Source organism: Leiobunum rupestre, chromosome 2, assembly GCF_980474605.1.
Source record: "Leiobunum rupestre chromosome 2, qqLeiRupe1.1.hap1, whole genome shotgun sequence".
NCBI lineage: Eukaryota > Metazoa > Arthropoda > Arachnida > Opiliones > Sclerosomatidae > Leiobunum > Leiobunum rupestre.
Window position 1 is genome coordinate 56,281,207 of NC_143385.1, and position 17,496 is coordinate 56,298,702.

The 17,496-nt window shown below is 32.9% G+C and overlaps 1 protein-coding gene across 2 annotated transcripts; it reads right to left on the reverse strand.

The window, feature by feature from the left end:
• Window positions 1-3,349: 3,349 nt before the first annotated feature.
• Window positions 3,350-5,563, reverse strand: LOC149958478 (uncharacterized). Of its 2 annotated transcripts, none has more exons than XM_090165903.1 (4): window positions 5,385-5,563; window positions 4,302-4,367; window positions 4,087-4,217; window positions 3,350-4,021 (listed from the first exon to the last, which is right to left on the reverse strand). In XM_090165903.1, exons 2-4 carry the CDS (start codon window positions 4,315-4,317, stop codon window positions 3,605-3,607), a joined length of 564 nt encoding a protein of 187 aa, XP_090022029.1. In that variant the 5' UTR covers window positions 4,318-4,367; window positions 5,385-5,563; the 3' UTR covers window positions 3,350-3,604. The 2 variants fall into 2 exon arrangements, with proteins under 2 accessions (XP_090022029.1, XP_090022028.1); XM_090165902.1 differs by having other exon boundaries at window positions 4,302-4,372.
• Window positions 5,564-17,496: the final 11,933 nt, after the last annotated feature.

Consider the following 17,496-nt stretch of genomic DNA (forward strand, 5'->3'; position numbering starts at 1 on the left):
TTTCCTCTTTGGCTCCCAATTTGAGTTGACCCCGATCTGACCGGCGATCACCGGTTAGCCGCCGTTGCCAGTCCGGCCCTGCCAACGCGTCACAATTAAGGGGGAGGAGGATGTTGAAGGGTTGAGGGGCCCAAAGAAGCTCGAAGCCTAGGGGCCCAAAGAAGCTCGAAGCCTAGGGGCCCTGAACATGGCAGAATTCTTCCAACTTTCAGTTTCATTCGATATTAAGTCAAACCGTTCAGACCATCTTACACCTAAGCTAGCTAATGTAGCACAAATAGCAACGGTTTCAGTTAATACGACTTTAGATAATTTTTATCACCTAACACTTCATCTAAAACCACAATTTAAGTCAAGTTGCTGAAGATATTTAATTGGGAAACATACACGCCACACTCAGCGGCTTCCTCTGGTTATCCGTTTTCAACCATATTCTGCAATGCTATAATTATGGAATCAAATCTCGCCATACCACGTATTGTCGCGGAGTTGTGGCATTTTGATAATTATATCATAACCCTGATCTTCCTGGGACTCTTAAAAACATTGATATCTATTAACTGAATTGCTTTGAAAGTTGTAGATACGTTGGCGCTCCTAAGGAGTGACCAATTTTGAAAAACTGGACTTCAAACTATTTTAAGGAGTGGGTCGTTGGTGTCCCTCCAACGATGTAAACCATAAATAAAATAATTTCGTATATAGATAGGAAACTTCAATGGGGCAAACTGACTCTCACGAGATTGCCCTGACATCTAGTGACTGCGCCAGTTGGCTGTGTTCTCAAGAGCGTAGAAAGTATTGAGGAATTTGAGGTCGGAGTTAAAGGAATAAACGTATTTTGCAAAGTAAATGTCTTCAAATATACCAGAAATAGCGTTTAAAACAAACTTGAAATCTTTACTGAATGCTATTTCTTTATTGATATTTTTTAAATTTGCTCTCAGTTCAAGAAAAAGTACTTTTAATACATATAGCTCGCTTAATCCTTTGAAATTGGGATTGCGTTATACCAAGGACTTCGAGTAGTGCGAACTTCACCAAATAATATTATTCGGGTGCCACCAGATGTCGGCCAAAACTTTGGCGTAACTTCTACAATATGAAGTTTCCTATCTATATACGAAGTTATTTTATCTATGATGTAAACCAATCCCCAACAGAAATAAAATAATGTATTTTCTAAAAAATAATTTAAAGGTTTCTCATCTTGTTAAATACAAAATACATTAATTTGCAAGTAGTTGCTTCAAATATTAGAAGCCCATAGAGGCACATTTCAAAACTTGGAGGCCCCCAAAGTAGGCCCGAAATATTTCAACGTAGGCACGTGCCTACCGCTGGGTGGGGGGCAATGGGGCAGTGTACACTGCTATTTCCGTTATCTTCAGAAACTAAAATAAACATCCACTAATTGACGAGTCAATGAGTCATAACTCCTTAACATTAATTAAGTTAGGTTAGCAGTGCTATATGCGTTGTTAAATTGTAGGTTAAAATAAAAACTTCGTTATATTTGCATATATTTAAAACTTTTATTAAGGCTTAAGCCTTAGTCTGACTAGTTTCGGCTAGCTTAGCTGGCCATTTTCAGAGACAATGAACGTCTTCAAATTTGAAATTTCGAACAACAAAGCATCCGTACAACGGTCAAAAAACAGAGGACAAGACGTCTACGCGCCATCTATCGTTTGGAGTGATAGAGTGCGTTGATAAGGTGGGAGAGGTCCAAGTTGTGATATTGACTTACGATCAGGATACAATGCTTGTAGAAAAAATGGATGCGGTCCAAACTGCTAGGAATGTGCGAATTAACTTGTTATAACAATAATTAATAGTTAGGTTAGCAGTGCTATATGCGTTGTTAAATTGTAGGTTAAAATAAAAACTTCGTTATATTTGCATATATTTAAAACTTTTATTAAGGCTTAAGCCTTAGTCTGACTAGTTTCGGCTAGCTTAGCTGGCCATCTTCAGAGACAATGAACGCCTTAATAAAAGTTTTAAATTTATGCAAATAAAACGAAGTTTTTATTTTAACCTACAATTCATAACTCCATATTCCATAAAAAAAATTATCTAAAAAATAGTTTCGACAAACCGTCGATAGATGTCGCGTTGAACGCCATGATTACCCTGGGCCGTGGGCTAGAGTTCGTAACGGTTACCCACATCAAAGATAATCTAGACTACGTACCACATAACGCTTTTGAATTCTAGCAAGAATGTATTTATTTATACTCAGGGAGAATGAATATGTCGAGACTATCGACGGACACGTTGAGCCCCTATCCCCGTCACGCTAAGGGGGGGGGGGAGGGAAAAAGGAGGCGGTCTTATTTTTTGCGTCCTCGCTGCAGCGTTAATCGCGTCAAAAAACGTAATTTTTAAGAACCAGTGAGATTGCAGTACTATTTGATTTTACTAAAGCGGGGATTGGAGAAACGCTAAAAATAATCTCGACATACATATTCATTCTCCCTGAGTATAAATAAATACATTCTTGATTCTAGCCTGTGTAAATAAGCAGTGCTGAAAGCTATCGCTACGCCCCTTTAATTGCCTTAGAAGACTAGATAGGTAGCGTATTAGCAGACGCTATTAGTGTTGCACAGCCAGTAGCGTAAAAAAGGTTGGTAAAATCGTAGAGCGCCACCTAAACTCGTTTTCGGTCACAAATTGGCAGATTTTGGAAGTAAACCTTTTTTAGGAGTTGGTTACATTTTTCACTGTTTTAGATAGTATTAATTTATTCGCCATTATAGTTAATAAAAGTTATTTAAAAAAATTCGAACATGGATTTGAATGTACAAACGTTCCTAGCTAACGCGTCGTCATTGCCCAAAGCTTTGGATAAAGAATTAGGCTTAGCATTTAATAGTGTACCCTTGGCGGAAGACGAACTTTGGGAAGTTATTGCAGATTCATCTGTCGTTGACGAAAGATTTAAACTAAAACAAGATACAGAATCAGAAGTCGTTAAACAACGGATAAAATTACGGGAGAAACTGTTAGGTCTGGCTCAGAGTATTTCTTCAAGTTCAAGTGGACAGATTTATTTAACACCACCCTCGAAGATACTTTCACGTAGAAAGTGTCAGAAAACCTTCAACATGAGACCAGACCTGTTTCATTTTGGAGGACTTTACAGGGAGAGACTCTTTTATGAAGAGCTCAAGGTCAAGCGGGACATCCTCGGAAGTGTCGAATCTTTGAGTCGCCCAGCTTCGTCGCTAGGTGGAGACACAGTTTTTAAGCGTCCCAACCCAATCATGGTCTCAAATTGCAAGAACGATTTTGCTTATCAATATTGGCAAAATTCAAATGACACAACTCAAACTCCACGTAAAAAGAAAGAAGAGTAGACCTTTATTTACCAACCATCAATACATCTTTTAAATACATGTAATAAAGTTTTTAAAAAGTTTTTTTATGTTCATGTCATTTAAATATTAATAGGAAAAGGCTTAGGGAACAATGTAAGTGGTGTTCTCATATTTTTTCAACTAAGTTTTATATGCTGAAAAAATATAAAAAACAAAAAGGCCACTTACATTTTTCCCCAAGACATTGAAAAAAACCGCCACCAGCCAAGTCAATTGCTTTAGAAAAAATGATGTATTCCATGATGATGATGCCCCCCGTGGTGTTTGCCATGATGACCAAAGTCGTTTCCACCATGATGTTTTCCATGATGACCAAAATGGTGCCCACCATAAGGTTTTCCATGATGACCAAAATGGTGCCCACCATGATGCTTTCCATGATGACCAAAATGATGCCGACCATAATGTTTTCCATGATGACCAAAATGATGCCCACCGTGGTGCTTTCCATGATGACCAAAATGATGGCCACCGTGATGTTTCCCATGATGACCAAACATTTTTCCAAAATTATGTTTTCGTCGTTTTAGAATTAAGTGAAGGCCACCATGATGTCGTTCATGATGACATTCATTATGATCATGATATTCGTTTAACTCTGGTGCCACCAGGTCTTCAACTGTCATGCCTTGTAACTATAAATGTAGGAAATAATTAACAACTAATAGGGATTTTTTAAAGTGGAAATTGATAAACTTACCTGTTCCTCAACGATCAAAATGTCATCTTGGGTGGATGTACCTTCTTGTGGGACTGGTGTAGCATCAGCTTGGGGTTCATTGGTGGCTGCCTCTTGGGTACACTTTAAACATGTGTCTTCAATTTGACAAGCTGTTTAAGGTTATAAATAATCCCTTTAAATGTCTGTATTGGTAGAACTCTTATATGAATATAAAATTATTAATGATTACGTACATTTTTTGAATTTCATTTTGATCGCTTTTGTTTAAAATTTGTAGTAAAACAACTGGAAAATTCTACCTATTCTAAAAAAATTAGAAATCAATCTAAAGATACTTTTATTGTTGTATTAGCAGTTTTGCCAAGAAATGTATGCTATAAGTGCAGCAAAACCAACGACGTATTTAAAAAAAATTTAAAGGTTAAGCAAGGGCTAAAAAACGCATAGGATAAAACAGGGTTGCCTACCTGGAATTTGAAAATGGGTCTGAAAGTCAAGGAATTACATTTTGGTGGAAAATTGGAAACATTTATTAAAATATAAGTCAAAAATACAGAATTATAGCACAAAATAAGTAACGGGAAATATCCGGAAATGGTCATGGAGAACTTGGGAAAACAGGGAATTTGAACCTTTAGAAACAATGGCAACCCTGGATAAACAGTGTGCTCAATTATAAAGCTTCGTCTACACTCATACACGTACATCTCTTTTCAAGCGTGGGCTTAAACTGTCTATAAAAAAATGTATTCTACTGGTACAACTAAAGCAAAGACTGAAAAGTATTGTCATTTCTGTGATTGGTACGAGAAAAGTGCAAGTAAATAAAAGATATCACTATTTAAAAAAACTAGTTTAGCTTCTGCAGTAACTAAAAAAACAACGTTACGGGTAGAGTTAAAATATTTTATCATACAAACAAAAATATGTAAGGTAATAGTACTGTAACTAAACTAGCGACGTAACTATTTTATAAAACTAACGTTGTGTATACAGTTAAAAGATACTGGTGTAACTAAACTCGCGACGTAATTATTATTAAAAAACTAACGTTATGGGTACAGTTAAAAGATACTGGTGTAGCTAAACTAGCGACGTAATTATTATAAAAACAACATTATAGGTAGTTAAAAGATTTTATCATACACACTAAAATATATAAGATACTGGATAACGTTATGGTTACAGTTGAGAGCCATTTTTCGTTTAGACAAAATAATTAATTTTGAAATATAATGTTTTTACAGAAAAACCAAGAAATAAATATTTGTAGTTCCGGTAGTAAAACAAACAAACGCGTAGTAAAAACGACTTACCAGTTGTAAAAGCAGTAGTAGTAATCGAACGCGGGGTGGGCACGAACTGACGAGTAGCTACCTCGCGTCTAGTGTTTATAAACTCGTTTCTGAAAGGAGGTAAATGTAGCTGTTTTGTCACATGACGTTGACTCCTCGCGTTTAATCGGAAAATGGGATAAAAAGAAGGCCGCGTTCACATTAACGATTTACGCTAGACTAAGGGGGAGGTGCAAATGAAGTCATGCGGACATTCGTTGATGTTTTTGTGTACGTTGTTTTGTGTCTCTGTCACACTAAGGGATGTTTCATAGATGGCGCTATATCATTTCCACTAAGTCACAAAAAGTTTAAACAAGTGTCACAAATTTTCATGTACCCTATGACATTCGGTATTGGTTTTATTAGTGTTTTTTCTACCTTATATGAAACGTTTTGTTGGATTTTCTATAAATGTCACAGAAATAACACTAAAATATTTCTGTAAAAATCAGTGAAGATGTTATCTTTGATATCATTAGTACCATAATACCCCTAAGTATGACACTTGAAGCCTTCCTCGTGCATTTTTTCTTAATACATCCTTTCTTCACGAAAGCTAAATCAGTAAAACGACTAGCAACTCTGTACACCCGAAGTTAAACCTTCTTAGTGATTTGAATTTTTTATTGGTCATCCAAAAGGAGTCAGAGCTCAAATTGAGCCAATCATATACTACTCCAAAAAATTTCGTCTGGTGCGTAACCACAGTGCAGCTAAATACACATTAAGCCTAAAAATGGCGGTATTCAAAATCGCGCGCCAAATTCCAGAAATATCACTTTAACGGAAGTTGGGTTAGAACCATTAGATTAGTTCATGGCTCCGCTACCAAGGGGCACTATTTAATGAATTATTTGGCGTCAGTGTCAAGAAAGATGTAGTATAAAAAATTCCTAACTATAGACATCAATAAGCTTTAATTTTACTGATTTTCAGTAAGGTAAGTGAACCGGAATATAATGTGAACACATCTTCAAGATGACTTGCTTTTTTTCGTAATGTACAGGTAAAGATGACTCAGAATCATGCTACACTATTGCGCCTAGATTATGCAATCACTACAGTCACCGCCGCCGTTTTAGATAAACACTTAAGCTTAGATATCCATAGCAACAGAGTTAGTCCCTTTTTCCTAGGCTCATGAGTTATAAAATGGGAAGAGGGAAAAGTGACAGAATGAGTTGGAGGTACACAGCGGAACAGTGGCGTTGACAGAGGTGGGATAATGAGTCGGAGGTACAAAGCGGAACAGTGGCGTTGACAGAGGTGGGATAATGAGTCGGAGGTACAAAGCGGAACAGTGGTGTTGACAGAGGTGGGATAATGATTTGGAGGTACATAGCGGAACAGTGGTGTTGACAGAGGTGGGATAATGAGTCGGAGGTACACAGCGGAACAGTGGCGTTGACACTTGACAGAGGTGGGATAATGATTTGGAGGTACACAGCGGAACAGTGGCCTTGACAGAGGTGGGATAATGAGTCGGAGGTACAAAGCGGAACAGTGGTGTTGACAGAGGTGGGATAATGATTTGGAGGTACAAAGCGGAACAGAGGTGTTGACAGAGGTGGGATAATGATTTGGAGGTACACTGCGGAACAGTGGCGTTGACAGAGGTGGGATAATGAGTCGGAGGTACACAGCGGAACAGTGGCGTTGACAGAGGTGGGATAATGAGTCGGAGGTACAAAGCGGAACAGTGGCGTTGACAGAGGTGGGATAATGAGTCGGAGGTACAAAGCGGAACAGTGGTGTTGACAGAGGTGGGATAATGATTTGGAGGTACATAGCGGAACAGTGGTGTTGACAGAGGTGGGATAATGAGTCGGAGGTACACAGCGGAACAGTGGCGTTGACACTTGACAGAGGTGGGATAATGATTTGGAGGTACACAGCGGAACAGTGGCCTTGACAGAGGTGGGATAATGAGTCGGAGGTACAAAGCGGAACAGTGGTGTTGACAGAGGTGGGATAATGATTTGGAGGTACAAAGCGGAACAGAGGTGTTGACAGAGGTGGGATAATGATTTGGAGGTACACTGCGGAACAGTGGCGTTGACAGAGGTGGGATAATGAGTCGGAGGTACACAGCGGAACAGTGGCGTTGACAGAGGTGGGATAATGAGTCGGAGGTACACAGCGGAACAGTGGTGTTGACAGAGGTGGGATAATGAGTTGAAGGTACACCGCGGAATAGTGGCATTGACATAGGTGGGATAATGAGTGGGAGGTACACAGCGGAACAGTGGCGTTGACAGAGGTGGGATAATGAGTTGGAGGTACACAGCTGAGCAGTGGCGTTGACTTATGGGGTGCCGGTTAATTTACTGAGAGTTAGAAAGTTTTGGCGTTGATGAAATTGGTCGGCTTTAGTTGTTTTGACCTTTGGGGCGTTTTTAGTGCGGTGCTTAACAGATGGAATAGTACTTTGATAAAGAGATCAAATATTATAAATTTTATTTCAGCTGACAACATTTCCAAAGGTATAGCGCTCCTTGGACATTTTAAAACTGACTCGTAGGATATACAGAGTATTTTCGATAAGTATGTCGCAAATTGTAGGGCGTGTTCATTGGGTCCTAATTAGTTTAAAAATTCTAAAAGAAAATGGGTCCTACAGCGCTTCGTTTGAGAGATATAGGCTGCCTAAAAACTACCATAAAAACCGGTTTGCAGCCTTAATACTAGGAACGATACTCTTCCTTAAATCAAATTGCTTGTATAAAATCGGTCAAGCGAGAAAATTAATAACAAGTGACAATAATTAATTATTGTGGTTTTAGAAGTAAGAAGTAAAATTAGATTTTTGCCAGATATTCGTTTTTAATTATTAAAATTAAAGATGCAAAGACATTTCTTAGTTCACACTTATACAAGAATTGTACAATATGACCACCTTGGGCTCTAATACAATCGAAAGCCCATCGTAGAAATGATTCACGTACTCGTTCAAAAATTCCAGCCGGTTACAAATAGTCTGACAACCTTGAATTATGAGTTTTCACGAGTCCTTAACGTCCCTTCTAACTAATCACGGACTGTAAATTTCTAAAATTTACAGTCCGTGAACTAATACATACGGTGATACCCCAGAGAAAAACATCGCGTGGGTTTTGATCTGGCGATTGACCTATCCACCTGAAAGGAAACATTGCATCCAGATGAGCTCTAACTTCAAGAATAAAATGTGCTGTAACTCCGTAGTGCAAAACCCACATGCACCGTCTGGTTTCTAAATTATATTTCCATTACTTATTTTACCAAGCGCTGGTGATTTGTTTGTGGTACCTCTCTCGTTCTGGAAGGAAACTAGACCAAATATGATTTCCCACCTTTAATTTCACAAGACAACCATCTCCAATAGGTGCTTATTGAAAACGCACTGTATCTGCTCTATTATTAATAGACAGGTGTAAAGTCTATATTTACACTCGCAAAAGTAGGCTTTGTCCCTAACAGCCTTTCCCTTTACTTCAGAGAGTTTTCTCTTTAATTTGGGCCATCGCTGCTGGGGAAGGTAGGGATTACACATCCTCGCTCGCGGGGTCAAGTCACCGGTGACGCTTACTATTGCACCGCAGTGAGTCCACTAATATTTCTTGGCGAGACCGGTAGGCTGTAGCGTCATCCTATTGGGCCCACTATATAAGGGACGTCGGGACACTGGGCTTTTTCTCTTTGGTGTCGAATCTTTTCTATTCTCTTGTCTAGATAAATTTACTTGTTGCCATGCCGTGTAAACTTTGGTGATTATATATATATTATTATTTAGAATAAAGAGTATTTTACAGTTCGACTCTCGTTTAAACATAAGGCGACAATTTCCAGGCTTCACAAAGGTTAAACCAGCGCTAGAAAGCGTTAAGGGAACGTGTACGGTAAACAGTCTGTGCCCAACAGAGCTACGTTTACAATCTTAGGTGTTCCCTTGCACAAGCTTAATCTGTCCTCTCCTAATGACAAACAAGTTAATGCAGCCGAAGTATTAGTTTCGTATAAATAGAAGATAGTTAGATGCCCATAAGTTTCCAGTAACATAATTATATTTTTGTTCCCGGCCTGGGCGTGGTTGCTATTTTTTCCTAAGTGCTTCGTCGGTATATTTCCAGCAATTTGAATGAGGTTCTCCAAACAATAATAGCATTTTCAATAAAATTAGAAAGGTGGACACGCTGTTGCTTAAGCCAACCTACTACAGCAACTACACCGACACCAACAACACCTAACTACATTTCGATGTGAAACTAAGAACTATCTGTCTTTCGAATTTTGTGCCCTTTTTAAAAGAGTATTCGGCTCATTCAACAGTATTCAAAGACCACTGGAATTTCTGGAAATTAATCTTCGTGTTCAACTTGCAAGAACCGGCAAGTTAACGTATTGATCCACCAGTACTGGCCAGACTTGGAAAAAAGCCGGCTTTTTTTGAAAAAACCAGACCAGTGGTTTTAATTGGCTATAACCGGTTTTTTCGGTTATAAACGGCTAAAATATAAACAGTACCTTTTACTTATGTAAGTAGAAATTGTCTGCAGTTATAAATAAGAAACTAAACAAATAAAGCGAAATAACTAGGGTCAATGGAGGTAAGTGTGATCAAAATATTTTTTTTGGTGTTTATCTGAAATTACTCTTAAACTAAAAATAGCACCCTCTTAAGAATTGGTACAATTAATACGGCCACTTTATCCTACACAACCACGCAATCAAATATAATATCAATTAAATAGTGATATAAATATTTATTATTTAATTTAACTCCGTTACTGATCACACTTACCCCCAAAATGCGGGGCAAGTGTGATAGGGGGGGGGGGGTAATTGTGATCACTTGAAATCCTTGACCAATCGCAATAAATTTGCATACAGCGGATAAATATGGTGTCCCAATAAAGCTCAATTTTTTTCATAGCTGTAAAATAATATCTTCGTGTGGTCACACTTACCCCGCACCGCAAATTTTGAAAAACCTTTTTCAGATTAAATTTTGAAAACCTCAAAATATTAGCAAAAACACCAAATTTTCCTAGCAGGTAAAAGGTTAAGCAGACTACAAAATACCAAAATGTAAAATCGGTTTGTCAGTTAGAAAAAAAATACAGAACTTTTCTTTTGGGCATAAAATCTCTAAACACGAGTAGAAGAGTATAACATTTTTTCAACTAAAATCTTTAAAAACGAAATTTAATTCAAATTAATATTGAAAATATACAAAATGTGTACAATTAAGTATATTTCAATATCCATTCATCAAATATTATGTTATAATATTATTTGGGGAAATAATAAGGGGTGATCACACTTACCCTATATAAAATAACTGAATTCTTTTGATTTCCTCGGGAAATTCCCCCCTAGTTTTTGTGTATGACAGAAGCGAGGCAGTGAACTTTGGAACTTTAAACCTACCGAAAAACTGGTAAAAGTAAACCGGTTTCTAAATATGAAACAAAAAATAAACTAAATTTCTAAATAAAAACTATTAATTTACTAAAATATTCATATTGTAATTTATTTTTAAAATCTGGATTTTTTCAAGTGGCTATAACCGGATTTAACCAGGTGGCTATAACCGGTATGGCTGGTTCTATGCCAACCCTGGTACTGGCTGGGCTTGGCTGCTTGTTACGCCTACGCCTTACTTAATAATTGCCAGTGGCGTAGACAAGGGGGGGGGGGGGTTCCGGGTCCAGATAACAGCAACGAGCAAACTCGGGTTTTGGCGATAATGTTCCGACACCCAGCACCATCCACGGCAATCGTGTCTCTCCTCGGGTTATACTTCCCTACTGTTGGTGACGTCATCTGGGAATCGTCTACTCGTCGCTGTAAATGTAAAGGCGGATGCACACATAGTCTTCGCGCGCGAAATTTCGCTGGCAAATCGCGTCGCGACGCGTGACTTAAATAGAATGGAAGTCATGGCGCATGGGCGCGTGCGCGAAAATTCGCAGGCGAAATCGCTTGCGAACCGTATGTGTGTTTGGGCCTTTAGCCCTTGTTGCAGCGTTGCCAGACGTACGATAATTATCGCACAGTGCGATAATTTAATCAAAATTTTTAGGGCGTACCATAGTTTTCATGGCGTACGATATTGTACCATTATTTCGATAATTCTGCCTCAACGTACTATAATGTACGATAATCTTTAGATTTTTTTAAAAACCTACGAACGATTTATATTTTATTATTAATTTATATAACTTTTCTACTTAAAAATGAATGATATACATTTTCTGTACGCGTAGTCCAGAGTGTGAGTTTATTACTCCTAGCTGTTACCGCATTTTTTAAAACATTTTTAAACATATTAAGTTCAGTTAATAATGATACTAGACATTTTGTTTATTTCCCTGAAATAAAACTCCTGTAGTGCTTTAAAAGATCATCTAAATTCAACGCATTTATGTATGAATTAAAATTTATCGCCAAAAAGAAATGTACGATAATTTTCCAGGAAAATCGATAATTTTGTGGCCTAGATACGATAATTTCAGATTTTCGATCTGGCAACGCTGCCTTGTTGTATTTTGATTGTTTTTTATTAAACTTTTTATAACAGTTAATGTTATAATATAGACGGTAATTGTTGGTTATTTGGATTTGGATTTGGATTTGCAAATGTAAGTAAACTTTAAATCATAATTTAAAAAGGTTTATTAAATTCCGAGCTCATCCTAAACTTTTTAATATATTGCGTGTTAAATGGGCATTCAATATTTATTAGGTAATTGTTAAGTTAATTACGCTTATTGGACATTAAGATCGGTAACAAGTAATACAGTTTCAGTGAGTCAACAGACAACAGTCAGATAATTAGCCCCTAAGTGGTATACACAAAATATATATATTATTATTATTATTGTAAAAAATATATTATCTTTATTATACAACAAAATATTTTTAGGAAATAATGAGAGACATTCTACGGTTTTCTACCTTTGCCTTTTTACCGAATTCTTCGACTATTAGAATTGGATTTTCTCTAAGCTTATTGCAATATTTTCCGTGATAGAAATAATACTATGTTAACGTAAAGCGCATCGAAAAAATCGTTTCCTGACATTTTGGAATCAACTTTGTAGGGTTTGGATTAAAATATAAGTGTTTGGTATTTTGAAACCCGAACTACAAATGCACCTTAGGTTTCCAATTGCGCCGAATTTTTATTAACTCAAGGTACCCCACCTAATCCTTTGCGCGGGCCAACTCTCCAAAATATTGTACTATTTTGTAAAGAAACCATTTGTTCATATAACTATTTTGTAAAGAAACCATTTGTTCATATAACTATTTTGTAAAGAAACCATTTGTTCATATAACTATTTTGTAAAGAAAATATTTGTTCATATAACTATTTTGTAAAGAAACCATTTGTTCATATAAGTATTTTTTAAAGAAACCATTTGTTCATATAACTATTTTGTAAAGAAAATATTTGTTCATATAACTATTTTGTAAAGAAACCATTTGTTCATATAACTATTTTGTAAAGAAACCATTTGTTCATATAACTATTTTGTAAAAAACCATTTGTTCATATAACTATTTTGTAAAGAAACCATTTGTTCATATAACTATTTTGTAAAGAAACCATTTGATCATATAACTATTTTGTAAAGAAACCATTTGATCATATAACTATTTTGTAAAGAAACCATTTGTTCATATAACTATTTTGTAAAGAAACCATTTGTTCATATAACTATTTTGTAAAGAAACCATTTGATCATATAACTATTTTGTAAAGAAACCATTTGTTCATATAACTATTTTGTAAAGAAACCATTTGTTCATATAACTATTTTGTAAAGAAACCATTTGTTCATATAACTATTTTGTAAAGAAACCATTTGTTCATATAACTATTTTGTAAAGAAACCATTTGATCATATAACTATTTTGTAAAGAAACCATTTGATCATATAACTATTTTGTAAAGAAACCATTTGTTCATATAACTATTTTGTAAAGAAACCATTTGATCATATAACTATTTTGTAAAGAAACCATTTGTTCATATAACTATTTTGTAAAGAAACCATTTGATCATATAACTATTTTGTAAAGAAACCATTTGTTCATATAATTATTTTGTAAAGAAACCATTTGATCATATAACTATTTTGTAAGGAAAACATTTGATCATATAACTATTTTGTAAAGAAACCATTTGTTCATATAACTATTTTGTAAAGAAACCATTTGTTCATATAACTATTTTGTAAAGAAACCATTTGTTCATATAACTATTTTGTAAAGAAACCATTTGTTCATATAACTATTTTGTAAAGAAAATATTTGTTCATATAAGTTTTTTTTAAAGAAACCATTTGTTCATATAACTATTTTGTAAAGAAAATATTTGTTCATATAACTATTTTGTAAAGAAAATATTTGTTCATATAACTATTTTGTAAAGAAACCATTTGTTCATATAACTATTTTGTAAAAAACCATTTGTTCATATAACTATTTTGTAAAGAAACCAATTGTTCATATAACTATTTTGTAAAGAAACCATTTGTTCATATAACTATTTTGTAAAGAAACCATTTGATCATATAACTATTTTGTAAAGAAACCATTTGATCATATAACTATTTTGTAAAGAAACCATTTGTTCATATAACTATTTTGTAAAGAAACCATTTGATCATATAACTATTTTGTAAAGAAAACATTTGATCATATAACTATTTTGTAAAGAAAACATTTGATCATATAACTATTTTGTAAAGAAACCATTTGTTCATATAACTATTTTGTAAAGAAACCATTTGTTCATATAACTATTTTGTAAAGAAACCATTTGTTCATATAACTATTTTGTAAAGAAACCATTTGTTCATATAACTATTTTGTAAAGAAAATATTTGTTCATATAACTATTTTGTAAAGAAACCATTTGTTCATATAAGTATTTTTTAAAGAAACCATTTGTTCATATAACTATTTTGTAAAGAAAATATTTGTTCATATAACTATTTTGTAAAGAAACCATTTGTTCATATAACTATTTTGTAAAGAAACCATTTGTTCATATAACTATTTTGTAAAAAACCATTTGTTCATATAACTATTTTGTAAAGAAACCATTTGTTCATATAACTATTTTGTAAAGAAACCATTTGATCATATAACTATTTTGTAAAGAAACCATTTGATCATATAACTATTTTGTAAAGAAACCATTTGTTCATATAACTATTTTGTAAAGAAACCATTTGTTCATATAACTATTTTGTAAAGAAACCATTTGATCATATAACTATTTTGTAAAAAAACCATTTGTTCATATAACTAATTTGTAAAGAAACCATTTGTTCATATAACTATTTTGTAAAGAAACCATTTGTTCATATAACTATTTTGTAAAGAAACCATTTGTTCATATAACTATTTTGTAAAGAAACCATTTGATCATATAACTATTTTGTAAAGAAACCATTTGATCATATAACTATTTTGTAAAGAAACCATTTGTTCATATAACTATTTTGTAAAGAAACCATTTGATCATATAACTATTTTGTAAAGAAACCATTTGTTCATATAACTATTTTGTAAAGAAACCATTTGATCATATAACTATTTTGTAAAGAAACCATTTGTTCATATAATTATTTTGTAAAGAAACCATTTGATCATATAACTATTTTGTAAGGAAAACATTTGATCATATAACTATTTTGTAAAGAAACCATTTGTTCATATAACTATTTTGTAAAGAAACCATTTGTTCATATAACTATTTTGTAAAGAAACCATTTGTTCATATAACTATTTTGTAAAGAAACCATTTGTTCATATAACTATTTTGTAAAGAAACCATTTGTTCATATAACTATTTTGTAAAGAAAATATTTGTTCATATAAGTATTTTTTAAAGAAACCATTTGTTCATATAACTATTTTGTAAAGAAAATATTTGTTCATATAACTATTTTGTAAAGAAAATATTTGTTCATATAACTATTTTGTAAAGAAACCATTTGTTCATATAACTATTTTGTAAAAAACCATTTGTTCATATAACTATTTTGTAAAGAAACCATTTGTTCATATAACTATTTTGTAAAGAAACCATTTGTTCATATAACTATTTTGTAAAGAAACCATTTGATCATATAACTATTTTGTAAAGAAACCATTTGATCATATAACTATTTTGTAAAGAAACCATTTGTTCATATAACTATTTTGTAAAGAAACCATTTGATCATATAACTATTTTGTAAAGAAAACATTTGATCATATAACTATTTTGTAAAGAAAACATTTGATCATATAACTATTTTGTATAGAAACCATTTGTTCATATAACTATTTTGTAAAGAAACCATTTGTTCATATAACTATTTTGTAAAGAAACCATTTGTTCATATAACTATTTTGTAAAGAAACCATTTGTTCATATAACTATTTTGTAAAGAAAATATTTGTTCATATAACTATTTTGTAAAGAAACCATTTGTTCATATAAGTATTTTTTAAAGAAACCATTTGTTCATATAACTATTTTGTAAAGAAAATATTTGTTCATATAACTATTTTGTAAAGAAACCATTTGTTCATATAACTATTTTGTAAAGAAACCATTTGTTCATATAACTATTTTGTAAAAAACCATTTGTTCATATAACTATTTTGTAAAGAAACCATTTGTTCATATAACTATTTTGTAAAGAAACCATTTGATCATATAACTATTTTGTAAAGAAACCATTTGATCATATAACTATTTTGTAAAGAAAATATTTGTTCATATAACTATTTTGTAAAGAAACCATTTGTTCATATAACTATTTTGTAAAGAAACCATTTGTTCATATAACTATTTTGTAAAAAACCATTTGTTCATATAACTATTTTGTAAAGAAACCATTTGTTCATATAACTATTTTGTAAAGAAACCATTTGATCATATAACTATTTTGTAAAGAAACCATTTGATCATATAACTATTTTGTAAAGAAACCATTTGATCATATAACTATTTTGTAAAGAAACCATTTGATCAAATAACTATTTTGTAAAGAAACCATTTGTTCATATAACTATTTTGTAAAAAACCATTTGTTCATATAACTATTTTGTAAAGAAACCATTTGTTCATATAACTATTTTGTAAAGAAACCATTTGATCATATAACTATTTTGTAAAGAAACCATTTGATCAAATAACTATTTTGTAAAGAAACCATTTGTTCATATAACTATTTTGTAAAGAAACCATTTGATCATATAACTATTTTGTAAAGAAACCATTTGATGATATAATTATTTTGTAAAGAAACCATTTGTTCATATAACTATTTTGTAAAGAAACCATTTGTTCATATAACTATTTTGTAAAGAAACCATTTGATCATATAACTATTTTGTAAAGAAACCATTTGTTCCTATAACCATTTTGTAAAGAAACCATTTGTTCATATAACTATTTTGTAAAGAAACCATTTGTTCATATAACTATTTTGTAAAGAAACCATTTGATCATATAACTATTTTGTAAAGAAACCATTTGATGATATAACTATTTTGTAAAGAAACCATTTGTTCATATAACTATTTTGTAAAGAAACCATTTGTTCATATAACTATTTTGTAAAGAAACCATTTGTTCATATAACTATTTTGTAAAGAAACCATTTGATCATATTACTATTTTGTAAAGAAACCATTTGTTCCTATAACTATTTTGTAAAGAAACCATTTGTTCATATAACTATTTTGTAAAGAAACCATTTGTTCATATAACTATTTTGTAAAGAAACCATTTGATCATATAACTATTTTGTAAAGAAACCATTTGTTCATATAACTATTTTGTAAAGAAACCATTTGTTCATATAACTATTTTGTAAAGAAACCATTTGTTCATATAACTATTTTGTAAAGAAACCATTTGATCATATAACTATTTTGTAAAGAAACCATTTGTTCATATAACTATTTTGTAAAGAAACCATTTGTTCATATAACTATTTTGTAAAGAAACCATTTGTTCATATAACTATTTTGTAAAGAAACCATTTGTTCATATAACTATTTTGTAAAGAAACCATTTGAGCATATAACTATTTTG

Coding starts and splice junctions, on each gene's coding strand:
- LOC149958478 (XM_090165903.1), bottom strand. Junction 4,022..4,086: donor TTTTGATCGTTGAGGAACAG/GTAAGTTTATCA, acceptor CTACATTTATAG/TTACAAGGCATGACAGTTGA.